Source organism: Strongylocentrotus purpuratus, unplaced genomic scaffold, assembly GCF_000002235.5.
Source record: "Strongylocentrotus purpuratus isolate Spur 01 unplaced genomic scaffold, Spur_5.0 spur5_contig_867, whole genome shotgun sequence".
Classification (NCBI taxonomy): Eukaryota; Metazoa; Echinodermata; class Echinoidea; order Camarodonta; family Strongylocentrotidae; genus Strongylocentrotus; species Strongylocentrotus purpuratus.
Window position 1 is genome coordinate 2,650,130 of NW_022145576.1, and position 16,425 is coordinate 2,666,554.

At 36.5% G+C, this 16,425-nt stretch overlaps 1 protein-coding gene across 3 annotated transcripts in view; it reads right to left on the reverse strand.

Moving 5' to 3' along the window:
* The window catches only part of LOC593223 (mediator of RNA polymerase II transcription subunit 15), a 29,710-nt gene extending 19,061 nt beyond the window's left edge, over window positions 1-10,649 (reverse strand). For all 3 annotated transcript variants that reach the window (XM_030975713.1, XM_030975706.1, XM_030975699.1), the window contains exons 1-5: window positions 10,464-10,649; window positions 7,292-7,379; window positions 4,931-4,985; window positions 656-715; window positions 121-279 (exon numbers count right to left, since the gene is read on the reverse strand). In XM_030975713.1, the coding sequence (XP_030831573.1) occupies window positions 121-279; window positions 656-715; window positions 4,931-4,985; window positions 7,292-7,379; window positions 10,464-10,567 (466 nt within the window). In that variant the 5' untranslated portion in view covers window positions 10,568-10,649. The remainder of the gene's footprint in view (window positions 1-120; window positions 280-655; window positions 716-4,930; window positions 4,986-7,291; window positions 7,380-10,463) is intronic.
* Window positions 10,650-16,425: the final 5,776 nt, after the last annotated feature.

Genomic DNA, 16,425 nt, shown 5'->3' on the forward strand with positions numbered 1-16,425 from the left:
GATACAATTTAAGTGAAATTGTTGGCGAATTTGGGGGCTCCAAACACTTCAGAGGGGCTTTAAAATCTGTTATACCTCAGGCCTATTCAAGACTGTATTAGAAATATTGAAGATGCTGACCTTGTGGTTGTCCCATCTGGTTCCTCATCATGGGCCTGTTGCCTTGGTTACCGACTCCGGGGACCATCTGATTAGGGTTGGGCTGCATCTGGAGACTGGGACCACCGGGGCTGTGGGACTGGCCCATCTGAGTTAGCCCCTGCAAAGCTACCATTGGATCTAGGAACATGGTAGAGGTGGCAAATGGTTTAAGATGGTGAAAAATGAAATTCTCTCAGTCTCTTATACTAAACGAGAGAGCCATCCAGGGCCCTACTTCACAAAACATGTCTTCAGTGAAACTGATAGCAAACATTATCTTTAATAGATAACAACACAAATCTACTCCAGAAAAATACTTACACGTTGCGTACAATTTCAGTTGAAAATACACATGTAACGTCTACATGTATATCACCATGCAAATTTTGCGTGAATGCACTACAGAACCTGGCTTTATCAAAATTGTAAATAACAATGTATATTTCAGGTATGTTTAATTGCAATTAATTAATAAATGAAATATCAAATATTAGGAATTGAATTAGAAACTGACCTTGTTGCTGTCCTGCCATGTTGGGAGTCATTCTACCAGTTAGACCTTTCTCTTTGGCAGCTGGAATGAAAATACAAAAACAAACTTACAATGTCTCCACAAAACAACTGAAAGTAGACAGCTTGGCTGCTTTATGAAACTACATCATACATGTACCCATTAAAAAAACAGTTGCTTCCTCAAAAATTCTCAGTAAACCAGATGACTTGGTCTTGGCAGAGTATAGCCTGTGTTTGTTCCTGCTAGTATAAAAGGTGTGGCTTCCTCTTTGGATATCGAGACCAATTCTATGCATGATAGACATTGATTACACGAGAGGAAGAAGGGCACAACTTCATCAAAACGAGTTTTGAGTTCTTGAGGTAGAATTGAAATATGTAAGTTTAAGAGACAAAGTGTTCTCATCTTTCTTCATAGTCAAACCTCACTTAGTGGCCATCTCTATAAAAAGGCCACCAGTCAATAGAGGTAATTCATATTGGCCCCCTCTAGAAGGAATGTGTGTTGATGAACCTGTCTAAAGAGGCCACTTTCAACAGTTGCCATGTTTGGCGGTTTCCCTTGTGTGGCCTTTATAGACAGGTTTGACTGTACATGATCCCTGCAAAGATGAAAAGATTTAGTCTTTTAAAGAGAAAGCCGAGTTCTGACAAAGGTCAACAACAAAATTGTGATCATTCTCATTCTTTGCACGTGACTTTGGAAGATTGTTACCTACTGTAGGAAAGTCTCCTGAAGGGGATTGCTCCTAGAGTGCCCTCATATTTGAAATAGATGTGAGAAAGCTCAAAGGTTTGGACCAAACATCCATGCCACATACAGTATTTATGTAGTCCCATATGCCCATTCTGTGTGCAATGCATGTGATTTTCATAGAGATTGGGTCCATTTGGTATATTTTCATGATCCCAAAACCCTAGAGTATACACTGATTCTTACGCCCCACATAGTCAACCTTTTCCAATTGCTTCTGGACAGTTTCTTTCACAAAGCAATAGCTCAACTTGACCTTTAAAGTTATCAAAGCACCATGTTTATCTCTCAATAACTTTTTTTGATATGTTGATGGAGTTACATCCTGCTCCTTCTCAATACTCCCGAAGAAAAAGGTTTCAGTTAATCCGAATATTAACACAGGGACTCATATGACTTCAGATAAAGTAGAAATTGCAACGTCATTCAATGAATTGTTTGTTAGTATTGGAAAACGACATTCTCCTCTTAACCAACAAAGTTTTAATTCCTTGAATACATTATCAAAGGTTGGATCAACGTTTAAATTCCAAAGCATAGATTTGGAGTTTGTAAAAAGAGAACTTGAGAAAATTGATGTTAACAAAGCTGTTGGTCTGGATGACTTACATCCAAGATTATTGAAAATCGCTGCCCCTTTTATTGCTGAACCACTCTCAATAGTCTTTAACAAATCTCTAAGCTCAGGATGCTTCCCAAGTGATTTCAAAAGAGCCAAGATTATTCCAGTACCAAAAAGTAGTGAAACAAGTGACATTGGCAATTATAGGCCAATTTCTTTATTGTCCTGTCTGTCCAAGATACTTGAAAAGGCAGTCCATGCCCAGCTTTATGAGTATCTCCAAGAATACAAACTGCTATCTCAGCGCCAATCGGGTTTTCGCCCAAAGCATTCAACTGCAACTTGTCTAATTGAAATAACTGATTACTTGTTAAACAATATTGACTGTGGTTTGATAACAGGGGCGATATTCCTCGATCTCAAAAAGGCGTTTGATGTTATATCTCACGAAATATTGTTATTAAAAATGCCATATTATGGTATTAATTCTGTTGAATTAGACTGGTTCTCTTCATACCTAACGAATAGGCAACAATGCGTCTCATTTCAAGGTGTCCAAAGCAATTTTCTACAGATTTACTCCGGTGTGCCCCAAGGGTCTATTTTGGACCCCCTAATTTTTTGCTTATTTCTAAATGATATGTGTAACTTGAAATTTAGTAAACAAACCAAAATTGCTCTGTACGCTGATGACACGGCACTGTTTTGTAAAGGTAACAATTTAAAAAGCAGTCAGAAGAAACTACAAAAATATTATGATTTACTGCGTAAATGGTTTGAAATAAATAGTATGGAAATAAATGCAAAGAAAACTAAAGTGATGGTCTTTGGAACGAAACATAAAACTAATAACCAAATTTTGAAAATCTGTCATGGACGAGACTATCTTGAGAATGTTACCGAGATCAAATATTTAGGCGTAAGTAACCCTTGACCAAAGTCTAAGTTGGACACCACACATATTGAATGTGACTAATAAGATTAATCGGGCTATTGCATGCACTAGAAGGATTAAGAGTTATTTGAACCAAAGCCTACTGAAACATCTTTATTACTCCCTCATTCTTCCACATATAGATTACTGTTCAGTTGTTTGGGGCAAGTGCAAAAAGAAAGATTTACTCAAATTACAGAGGACGCAGAACAGGTATGCAAGATTAGTCCTTAATGCAGACTATTTAACCCCAAAAGACATCCTTTTAAGCACTCTTCAATGGCAAAGTGTTGAAAATAGAATCAACTACCACTACTACATTTTCGTCTACAAAATACTCAATAATCTAGCCCCTTATTATTTAGAACCTTTTGCTTGTAAACGTCCAGTTTACTATGTTACTCGTCATTCTACCTTGAATCCCTTATTTATCCCAAAACCTAAGACTGAATTTAAAAAACGATCTTTTTCTTTCATCGCTCCAAGCATCTATAACAATCTACCGACTCATATTCGCACGGCAACTTCACTCCAAATGTTCAAAAAACAAATTAAATCACTCCCTCCACTTTAATGCATGCACTGGTACCTAATGTTATATTACAGTTAGTTTTGTTTGTTTTGTTTGTTTGTAGTTGTGTAGTCTGTAGTAGTTTTATTTCTTACCTTTTACCCTTTTGATTTTATGTCTGTTATTTATTTATGACATGTGTATTTGTATTTGTATTTTGTATTGTATCAATAATATCTTAATGTTTAATAGTTCTGGCCTTATGTTAATTTTGATCTAGTTTTTAAGTTGTTTTAGCTCTCTTATGGTATCTTGTTTATATAATGTCTTTGTTTTTTTTACAATGTATTCTATTTTTTGTGAATCTTTGTATGTACAGGGCTCTTTTGTAAAGCAGGCCTCTGGCACTGAAAAGACTACCCTGTTTTTAAATAAAACTGAATAAATAAATAAATAATACAATCAACTGTATATTCACAGACCAAGGTCATGGTTCTTACATGTGTTTACCAATGATTGGCTGGAACTTGAAAGGTTAATGCTGCATTCATATCTTAATGGCACATAATGGCAGTCATTATTATTTTGTATAATTACACACTTCCTTATCTGTTAACAGCTGCTTAAATGCCAACTGCAGCAGCACATATCCACAACACCCAGGTGTTAAATGGGTACCTGGTAAGACGTTAATGTGGTTGGAAAGGCATGTGCACACTTGCAAAATAGTGCCTAGCCAGAATACTCCCCTGGGTGCGGAGCGTGTGCATTATAGTGTTTTCTCTTACAAAGAGTTCTCTGTTTGTTTGTACTGAGAATATGTCCCTCTTCTTGGTTTAAGATAAAAGAAAAAATCTACTACATTGGGTGTAAAACTATACACTGTATATCACACAAAAGAAAAATACTGGTAATATATTTTCTTGAGGAAAATTTAGGATTTTCAAAGTAAAAAATTAGAGCTGTACATATATGGATGGAAAACCAAAGTATTAACTTTTCATTTTCAACTTAAAAACTGGCTTATTCTTCAATGGAACCGATCTGCCTAAAATCTTTCCTGATCTGTTTTTTCTTTCTGCTTTATTTCAGCTGAATTGCCAGACCATCCTATGACCATATACATGTTTGTATAAAAACACGGTGCCTGGCCAGACATTAAAAATCATATTGTTTACAAACTGGTAGTCTGTACAACAAAATTATGACATGAACATTGCACCATGAAATTAACAACATTAAATCTGCAATATGTAATTGCCCACAATAACTTCATGACATGAAATTTACAGCATATAATCCATAATATGTACAGTACAGGTACATACAGTATTTACAGTTGTAACAGTAAAAACAATAAATTTACAACATGAGAACTGAAACATGAATTTACAACTTGACACAAGAAAGTCACAACATGAAAACAACAATATATAATGAACAGTCACATGATAAACACAACTGAACATGAATTAGCTCTGTGAAATGGTGAACATTTGGTATAAATATACTTACCATTACTGTCTCTCATATGGAGGATAAGACGAGCTACGAGACTCAGGTAACTATCCTACAAAGCGGGAGGAAGTAGGAAGAGAAGTGGAAAAGGAAGTTGACCATGTAGCACATTCTAAACGTAGACCTCTGGTTTGGGTTACGTACTGCATTTAACAGGCAGGATAGAATTGGTTTCCAACAGGATGCATGTGATATACAGTGTAAATAAGGTCTACCAAAAGACAGATGGTCCGACACGGTTGAGCATTTTTTAGGGTATTTCACATCAGGAGGATTAAATAACAAGAAAAAACATTTGGACAAAAAAGTACATCATGCCTGTTACTACCTGCATCAGGATGACTACCCCACCCCCCCCCCCTCCTCCTAGGTCTGGTATATTATATCCAGACTTACTTACTCACTATAACTTTCAAGTAGTACAATTACACATATCCCCTCTGACAATTTCCTGCTACGCTAGACAACTCCCTTAAAAATTACCTCAATTTTCCTTGCCCATCTATAATTATACCTAGGGGGAGTTTTGACTGGGGAGACGGGGGAGGTACATTTAGTAGTCTAGCTGGTCTGGGTGGGGGGGGGGGGGGGGGGGGGGGGGGAGTCATTGAAGGAGGGGGTGATGATGGTTCCAAGGTTAGTTGTCACAGTTTTGAACAGATGGGACAGGAAGAACAACAAAGCAAGAGAATATAATACAATTTCTCAGTTCATGAATAAATGAATTACTGGTACTCTGTCACGCAGTAAAGCATATTTCTTAGAAAATGAATACTACAGGGTTTCTATCAAATAAGCACTCAAGAAGCAACAGAAACAAGTGATTACTTAACACAGGGATTTTATCATTCAATCTACATGTACTTGAATCATCTTTCACTTTCAGTACCCATTCTTACAATGGTATTTCAAATACCAGGTATTAAAGAAACATGATACAAAATCTCATATGATGTGGTAATTGCCATCCAACACATATTATTCAATACATTACATTTGGCTATGACACAAATCCTATCATTTGTTTGGATGCAACATACATGTACATGTATCTCAATTAAAAAAACACTGAATCTAATATCTTCAACAATATTGAATTCATACATGTAGGTAGGAGCACGATCAAGGGCAAATATTGTCTGAGCATTCGCTATAATACTATATGAAAACAAAGAGGCAAAGTCTACTTTGAACATACCGGTATTCAATAATGAATGTTTTGCTTTAAATTTTTCAACATTTTTTGTTGTTAATGAACTTGAAATTATAGTACCATCTTCATTTCAAACTGTACGTGCAATTTATACTCAGTACCACTAGTAAAGGTTAATGCAGGGTGTTTTTCATTTTGTCAAGGCTATGGATTTGACAAAAATCGCTTTTCTCAGTGCATCTGGTGGCCGAATGTCAGTTTGACCATGTCCGTAAGACAATGTAGTTTCTCCAGCAACAAAATAATTCATAAATTAGTTTATCTGGCTGTCTAGGTGGCCAATGGTGGACAATCTATTTTCTACATGTACTTCCTATAAACACAGTTCTTCTTCAGGAATTGTTCTTCTTTCTTCTTTCTTCAAATAAGAAAATCAACTCAATAGAAGCTCTTTAGTGATTCAGAGTGTCAAAAACAATATCATGCACAACAGACGGACCGAGACACAAAAATTATTAATTGGTAACAGGTCACAGATAAATCCTAAAAAGTGAACACTAAACAATTTCATTTCTTGACATTCTGGAGCAATATGTTTAGCAGAATAATAAGAATTAAATGTTCAGAAAACTTGCCTCTCTTCTCTTTAGCTATTGAAAACACTTTGCACTACCTTCATGCATATTAATTGTAATTGCATCATTAAACCCCCTCTGCACTAGTTTGGCATGGAGGGATTAGACCTCCCTGCAAGGTCACTGGCAGGTGGTTATCTCATCAAATCAGCTCTCAATTAACATAAGAAAAAGGGCATCATGGGGGATCAAAAGGTAACGCTTAGGCATTGTTTGCTGTATAGAGGGCGCAAGTAGCTATAAGTAGTGCAGTGGGGCTTTAAAGGTACTATGTCCCTTTAGCAGGCAAAAAAAAAATGAAAAAGGTTAAATTCCAATGGCATTTAAAAGATAATACTAACTTAGAACATGTGCAGAATGTCATTTTTTCAGCATGACAGAATCAATTTCTTTCCATTTTGATCATTCCACAATCTCACAATCTCTTACTTTGAACGTACTACATATTCTTTATAAATTAGTAAACTTTTTCCCACTTGCTTCTTGACAGTTTCTTTCACAGGGTAATCTCATGTATTAATTTGAGCTTTAAGTAAAAATGAAATAAAATAAATTAAGGTTCTATCTTACCCTATCCCTTGCCCTGTTGAAGATGTGCTCCTCCAGCTCACTACCTGATTTCTCTATTGGGTTGCAGGCATCTCTTAAGGCATCATTGCTATAATAAAGGGAAGACAAAAAATGCAGTTTTGTAATAACAAGCAACTGAATTTATCAGCACATTTCTTAGGACATCATGGCTTAATGCTTACCGGTATTGGCAAAAATCAAACTACATGCAATTAGATAGAAGAGCCATGAGGGCAATGGTGAGCCATGAAAAAAAAAATATCTTGCATTCCATTTCAATACATGTACATCCAAATTTACATTCATAAATGGGGTTTGTTACAAGAAACCTTCCATGTCTTCTTCTATGGGTGCGTTTATCATCCCTAGAATCAGCTTTTTCAACCGTGTTTCAGGCGAATTCGAATGGTGAAAAATGCAAGCCTGTTTTAAAATGTCTTCAGATATGGGTAGCGGGGTATATCAAAACGCCCCAAAAAGAGTGCGTTTTGAATGTGAGAATGAGCCAGAATCACGTTTCTGAGAGATGATAAGCGCAAAGCTGTTTTGAAGCACACATACATATCAGACCTTCCCAGGCTAATTTCCGATTCAGAGAAATAGTGCCCGCCATGTGCTATGCCCTAGTTGACCTCCTAGTAACGCTCTGCTTCCCAGGTCAAACGGCGCAAAGCAGTTTTGCAGAGACAAGGCCTTTGAATCGTGAACAGTTGGTAAATGCGACATCCTGCAAATCATGTTCGAATAGTGGGTTTAATATGAATGTACAGAAACGCCGTTTCTGAGTGGCAAAAGATGATGAACGCACCCTTAGATTAAGAATACTTTCCCTCTACTAATCTGCAATATGGTTCACAGAGCTCTTTGCAAGCCCAGTGATAACTTTTTGTGGCAATTAAGTGCCTCATCGGACTCAAATCTTGCCACATCATTTAAGGATGCAAGTACAAGTTTTCTTTAACTTTTAGGTTCCAAACAGTTTTAGCCTGTAAAAAAAAAAAAAAAATTTATATTCATTTCTAAAAGATTTTTTTTTGCTATATATTTTGGTATCATCTTTAGCTGTGATATACCCATTATTAGATCTTTTCCTCTGAAATTAGCATGTGGCAGCACTTCAATGAAAAGCATTGAATGATTGGACGACGGTACCACATCTCAAAAGATCACGAACACAGTTAGGACTCTATTTCACTTGTTCCATCTATAAATTCCCTTAATTTATTAGTCCAAGGCAATTTTTGAGTGGAAAATCCCTTTCCTGATCCTTTTTTCATTTTCTCAAAAATTGTTTAAAAAAAGAAGAGTAACTTTGCCATGATTTCTCTTTAATTCTTTGAATTATGATTTGATTCTTGTACAACAGTCAATTTCTATAGATGCTAGCCAAATTCAATCGGTAAATCACTATTTTGCAATATCAATCATCTTACATTTTTTACCACAGCAAGGTACAAGTACGTGAAAATTGAGGTCTTCAAAACAACTTTCTTACAGTGAGTGCAGAAGGTGCTACAGACCTATACAGACACATTCTAGCAAAGCATAGAGTCAAATCAATGCTAATGCGTATTGACCTCGAGCGCTGTACTACATGCGGAGAGGCAGCAATTACACACAGTACACAATTGCACACTAATGCACACAATGAATACGATGTGGCTGATCGGCAATTTTGACAGTAGACTCACGATTTGAATTTTCAAAATATTCTTTCTAACATTGGTACATGTAAGTTGAAAAGATTGTATTTTACTGCTATTTAGGTGTCATCAATTGTCACTAAAGTACTGATTTTGAGTGAACTCAGTTGAGTTTAGTAAAGTGGTGTTTGAATTGTTGAGAATCAATAGAACAGTTTTTAATACACAACCAGGATTTTAATGCAGCTACTGGTATGTGTGTACAGACACGGAGTGATATGAGGTTCGGTGTTGAAAGCTGGTGCTGGTGTTGTGAGAACACCAACACCAGCTACAACAGTCAACACCGAACTTGAAATCAGGCTGGTGTTGGGATTGACCTCAGGAAATTATGACTTATTTCCGGTAGTCTGTGTTGAGGGTTAGCTAGCTGGTGTTTAATGTCGTCTGCTGAACCGAGTATCGCGGTTGGTGTTGACAATTTTTTTCATTCATGAACACCAACCCCTAGGGATTGGGAAATTCATGATTTCAAGTTCAGTGTTGGTGTTGGTGTTGCAGTATACCGCAGGTAACTATGCAGATATCTGGCACGAACCTCACGATCATGCTAAGGTAAAAACGTAAAATCCATTATCCAAAACAGCTGTAAATCATGGGAGCTATATGTCTTTTCAAAAGAAATTATATTTTATCTATTGATTTTTTTTTAATTAAGAAATTATGACTCTACATTTGATATTCGTAACAATGTAATTTATTGGAATTTCTGAATGGATTAGTTTTAATATTGCAAGACTTTTCGCCTAGAGTAGGACATCACTCGGTGTTGAGCTATCGTCCTTCTAATTTCTAAACTGACCGTCGGTGTTGGAGCTTAGTTCAGCAGCCTTTCCACGCTCTCGACACACACATACACTAACACCAACTTGAACTCAGTCAATGTACTAAAATTATGAAAACAAACAATTTAAACCAGTCAAAAGGAAAAGTTAAATGAAGCAAGATTATATGAGTGGTGTCGTGTTAATAAAAAAACAACTGTGTCAACAGGAAGGTTGACAAATTCACAAAGTCAAACTCAAACTCAAACTCAAAAGTGACAAAAAAATAAGTAAAAGACTGAATGAAAGTGCCAATGCCGTGCCAATGCCATGCCAAGCGCCAATGACATGTCTCATCTCACTCAGCTCAGCTCAAGTCAATTTCCCAATGTCATGAGAATGACAAATTTATTGATGAATGGTGATTGGTAAGATTGATCAACATATTCTTCCTCATCATGGTCATTTTATTTCAAATTCTTAAAAATGTTGGTTCACGAATAAATAACTCGGCTTTATTCCCCCAAACAAATATTTTCTGGAAAACAAGTCCGCCATCGCTGCGGGACCGGACCCTAGTGTGGTCGTGATAGCCTACCACGGGGACGGGATGCGCAGGGGCTCCGCTCTCGCTTCCGATCCCGGGCCGCGCTCCCGGGCCAGAGCTGAGCCGATGCTAAAATCATAAATTATTCTTAATCTTACATTTGTGCGACGACTTTTGATCTAAACTGAGTCGATCTCCAATTTCCATCAGGACCTCCGCTCCCTGCCGCAGCACTCATTGCTCCTGCTCCAGGTGTCGTCATTTCGTGGAATTTACAGGTTTCCGAACAATAAAATTTAAATATTTTAATTTAATGTCCGAAAAAAGCCCCGTTTTGCCAAACGCTGAAGATGTCCGCTAAAATGCAAGATAGAAAACGGTAAGAAAACCCGCATTGCCAATTTGATTATTTTTCAAATTATCTTAGTCCTAGTAATCTTGACAATTTTCTTCAAATGGGTAGACGCATTATTTCTATACAAAATATAGCCACAACGTAAATTGTAAGTAGCTTCGGTAGCTAATTTGCATGCATGCCGTATACACAATTGGGGTTATGATTAGGGTTAGGTTGGGGTCACTGAAATTAGGGTTGCGTTGATATTAATTATTTTTAGAGACCTTTCTTTTCAACTGAATTAATAATAATGCCTATCGAATATTTATCAATCGTAACAATACAATCCATGCATGAAACCGATTTTCAGTCTCATTCCATAGGCCTACTGGCTTCTTTTCTGAGTGTAGCTGAATTCGCTCTACTATACTAGAACCTGGCCCTATTATGGTAATCATACGTTTTCATATTTTTAAATAGAAACTTTTTACCGACACTGAACACTTATTTTCTTAAAGAACGCCGAAGCTTGAAACATATTTTCTAACATGCATGCCTAATTTATACTCTTATAAAATTACAGGACTCTATATACACGCGGTACGATGAGCATGTTTTTGTTCTTTTCTTTTTTTTAAAGAAGGGGCCGCTCGAAGGGGATGGAGCAAATAAGGCCTCTTCCAATTTTTCACTGAGTAGGCTACCTCCAAAACTGCCCCATTTTACTCAGGAAGAGTGCCCCATTTTACTTCTAAAAACGGTGCCCATGCATTTCCTTAATTCACACCTCTGAATTAAGTGCCCGGCTTCTTCCCTCAGAGTCTTTATAAGCCTAGTAGATATCGATAATAGGGTCTCCCGTCACCCCTGATAAGTGCCCCTTTTCAGATGTGACTATAGCGTTCCACTCCACAATTTAAATTGTTTTAATTAGCTCGCTCACTTTATTCACTCGCAAATGAATCTTGAAAACCCACACTCACAATCATCTCCAAAGCCGACGATGCTGAAGCAGCATCTTGAGAACGTAAAGAGAGAAAATCTTGGAATAAGATCTTTGTAGATTGAATTGCAGGGGTTGAATATAATTATATTAAAAATTTAATCTATACATCTCAAATTTAAATCATATTTTTTTCGCAATGAGGTTACGCTTTGCAGGTGCCCCTTCTTTACAAAAGATGCCCTTTGTGTTGGTGCATCGGCTCCCCCTCTTTGATTGACGCACCGCCTAGCTGTCTCTGTTTCTTTCTTCTTTTCACTCTCCTAGCTCTCTCTCTCTCCCTCTCTCTCTCTCTCTCTCTCCCTCTCTCCCCCTCTCTACTTTTCTCTTACGTGCTCATTATCTCCACCTTCTTCGTTTGGTTTGGTTTTTCGTTTACAAAACATACCAATGATTAAACCGCATGTTTTCCTTCACATTTATAGGCTTTTATTTAATAATACACTACAATAATCCATGCTTTAAATTGGTAAAAAAAAGTAGACATTTAAATGGATAACTGAAAGACTGTGGAGGCTATTATGATTGCCAAATATTTCATTTCACGTCATACTCGTTGCTGTGGAAGATTGTGATTATAAACTATATACAAACAAGTTTAAACATTAAATACATTAAGCGGCATATACCCAATAATGAAAAACGCTATCATAATGTAATAGGCGACATGGCGACACGGATAGAAAATGATGACATAGATCCTCTCTAACTCTATAGTATCCAACCATCCTACAGGAAATGAATTAATATAAAGGTAAAAAAATTGAAATATACGGAGACGAAATACTGGATGCGTGCTCATGAAAGTTATGCAATCATTATTCATTCATACACAATTTTCAGTGCACTCCATGATACACAGGTGGAAATATTCTTTGAAAAGGGGAAACAAAGGCTATTTATATAGCACCATATAGGAGTGATTATTTCAAAATGTACAAAGTGGGACCTCTTCATGTTTTGAAGATCTGTCGATATTCGGGGTCATTGCAGTAATGTGCTATACCGTGAACTGGTCTATTAACATAATGTTTGTCTGAATCACGTGATTCTTCTTCTCGCTGTACATATTTCATTCATTTCATTTAATTTATTTTCATATAAATTTTCTCATGTTACATATACATTTCAAATAAAGCACAAGTCGTTTTTTCAATGATACATAATAAATAACACAAAGATAAGTGGTCATTATGATAGGACCTACATGAAAGCAAGCTTGTAAAGTTGTAGGCCCCAGTGAAATATTTTGTGGTAATGAATGGAGGACGGATATAAATAATGACTAGTCTAAATGAATCATAAAATAAAAAGGGAAATAATAAAGAAACATGCAGTGGTGCTGTTTATACTGTCCCTTCCTTTCTTACATGCAGTGTAGACAAAAGTACACGTAATTAAACTATTGTACAATGGGTGCTCAGCTGGTAAACGAACATTACAGATAATAATAAAATGATTACATTTGTATATTACATACATACATAGAATAACGAAGCGAGCACGCACACTGTGTCAGCCGTCGCACTCTCGGATTTAAAAGTAAGGATGTTTTATTGTTTTTTTATTTTTATTTTTAGACGTATTTTCAAAAGCACGACAGCCAAACCCAACGCGCTTGCACGCAAAAGTTATACATTGACATCAAGATATGCTTTGAAAAGCAGTTCCTTCAGTTAACGTTTGAGCGTTTATAAGGAAGGACTTCAATTAACTCTAACGGTAGGGCATTCCAGTATCTGGGTCCTGTAAACATAATCGTTTTGGGGGCAAAAACAGTTCGGTTACGTGGAAGGTGTTATGCGTTGCTCTGACGTGTGGGATAAGCATATAGGGATCTATTTTCCCGAAACATTTGCAAAAATATTTCATGTAGTAAGTTATTAAGTTATTAGCAGATAAATTATACATGAATATACCAAAGTTGTAGTAGAATAAGTCTGGTAATTTTAGGATTCCGTTTTCATGGAACAGGTTATTGGTGTGATATCCTATACATGATTAATATTTCTAATATTATAGTGCGTTTTTGAATGCGAAAAAGCATATTTACTAAATTTCCACAAGCGTCACCCCAGGTTAGAATTCCATCGGTGAGGTATGGAGTCATCATAGCACAATTTATTTATTTATTTATTTAGTTTTATTTTAAAACAGGGTAGTCTTTTCAGTGCCAAAGGCCTGCTACAAAAGAGCCCTGTACTTACAAAGATTTACCCAAAAATAGAATACATTGTAGAAAACAAAGACAAACAATATACCGTAAGACATTGAGAAAATTATATCAAATGAATAAAAAACAAATTAAAAACTAAAACAAATTAAAAACTAGATCAAAATGAACATAAGGCCTAAAATATTAAACATTTAAGATAATAATTGATACAAAGTAGAATGACCCCAAAAAATACAAATACACATGCCATAAACATAGATTTAAAATCAAAGGGGTAAAAGGTAAGAAATAAAACTACTACAGACTACATAACTAAACAGACAAACAAAACTAACTGTAGGGTAAAAGTCATGATATAACATTAGGTATACAGTGCACGCATTAAATTGATGGAGGGAGTGACTTGGTTTTTGAATAAACTGATGATAACATTTTACTTCGGGAAAAGTGTCATTTAAGGCTATTGAGTATACCAGTATTTCTTGAGAGGGCCTTGCTCAAATTATTAATGTGGGATTTCCAAGATAAATCAATAGCAATATAAAGTCCCAGAAATGTAGTGCAGTCGACTTGTTCTAGTTCGGTATTATTAAAATTGACATGATTAGGAAGTATTTCTGAAGTATTACTAAAAAACATAAAAAGCATAATGATGTCAACCATCACATGACCGCAATTAATCACTACCGAGAGTGCAGACATCTATTCCGATTTCTTCGTATACCCGTTTTCACGACCGTTTTGGTGCCCATTCTGCACCGGGCCATTCTGTTCATTGTGCGCATTTTGGTATCCGTTCTTGATTGCCTTCGGTTTGTGATCTTTTGAAACTGCAGTAACAAACCCCCAAAACCACGTGACCTGCATTAACGTCACACAGAACATGACAAGATGACAGCCAAAATACATCGAGGTCGCGACCTCCAACAAAGTCAGATATGAGTAGGCATAGATGAGGTACAAGTTTGGGAAGAGCACAAGCCGCGTCAGAAAGAAAGTCGCTAAGGCAAGAACAGTGTTGACTTTGAACATCATCGAATCCGTGCTGCAATGCTGTAAAAGGAATATAAAGACATATCATTATTGATAAGTGTAAGGAAATAAAAACTGAATTGAATGAATACTAACTTCAAGTTGGATGGGTATACTGTAGCGCAGAAGTTCTAACCCGATTCTAGGTGAAGTGGGTTTTCTCTGCAGTCTAGTCTTTCACTCAAGTGAGAATGCGACGGCAACTAGCACGGTCTTTAGAGGAAACCTCACCCTAAACAATAAGTGTAGGTATTCTAAAAAAGAAATTAGATTTCCCCCCTGCCCTTTGATGTACAATATTCCTTACGAAAATGTACAAGATATCATATATGAAGATATATTCTTGGCATGATTGTGATGCCTTTAAGCATGAGGGTGCAGCCATTTTTTGAAAAATGTGACGTATACCGGTTGAAGTTGTATTGTATCATGCACCAAGCTTTAGCTGGAAAGAATTTTATAATAAAATCTTTACTTTTCGATGAGGAAAAATCATAGCTGAAAAATTAGAAATTATATTTGGTGAAAAACATATAACAGAGGAACAAATATATTGTTATCATTCAAAATACTAAAATATAGCAGTTCACAAATCTATTTCATTTATGAGAAACCTTCACCCCAGGAGAGCACCAACTTATTCATGCAACTTAACTTCTCGTAATTGTAGTACAAAGGATAATAGTATTGTGAATGAAATGCTTCATCACCACACACACCTAGGAAGGAAGCATCCATACATTTGAATACCGTTTACTTGATAAACGATTTCACATCGTACGTCATGTTATCAAGAAAATGACGATGCCCATGTCGTACTGAGAAATTGTACACTTTTCTTGATTTATACCTCTCTCTCATACACTTTTGGTGGAGAATCTTGTAGTTTAATGGGCAAGATTATGATAAATCTCTCAGAATAAGTAAAGTTATTTCTCGAAGGTAAGACCGCACTATATACAGTCACTGGCATCCTCCACCCCTCCCTTTAAACCTGAATTACACACCTTCAAGATACAAACAAAAAATGAATGCCCCTCCCCCCCCCAATTCATTTTTTGTTCTTAATTGATATGCTTACCTTGATTAGGATCTTTCTGATGTTGATAAACGGTGTGCTAAGTTCGGTGACCTGCACGCAAGCAATCATAAAAGCTGCCTTTCCAAAGCGATAATGCTGCGGAGAAAAGGAGCAAATAATGGATTCGATTATGTCCTGGGGACTGTTTCACAAAGACTAAGAACGAATTTAAGTTGGACTTAACTATGGCAGGCTGTTCATGCCACTATTTTTTCTCATAATTCACTGGCATGCTTTCTCAAGGGATGTGCCAACCGTGGTCACAAATCTACAGAATTTACATTTTTTGATAGCTCATTATTGAAGAAAAAAATATTATCTAAAGATCCTAAATGAGAGACCAGGCTAGTGGTGAGAGCAACCAGTGGCATGAATGGCCTGCCATCACAGTTAAGTCCAACTTAAAGTCGATCTTTATCTTTGTGAAACACTCCCCAGGATATATTGCATGCGCGTAAGGTGAGGGTGAGGGGGGGGGGGGGGCGTAGTGA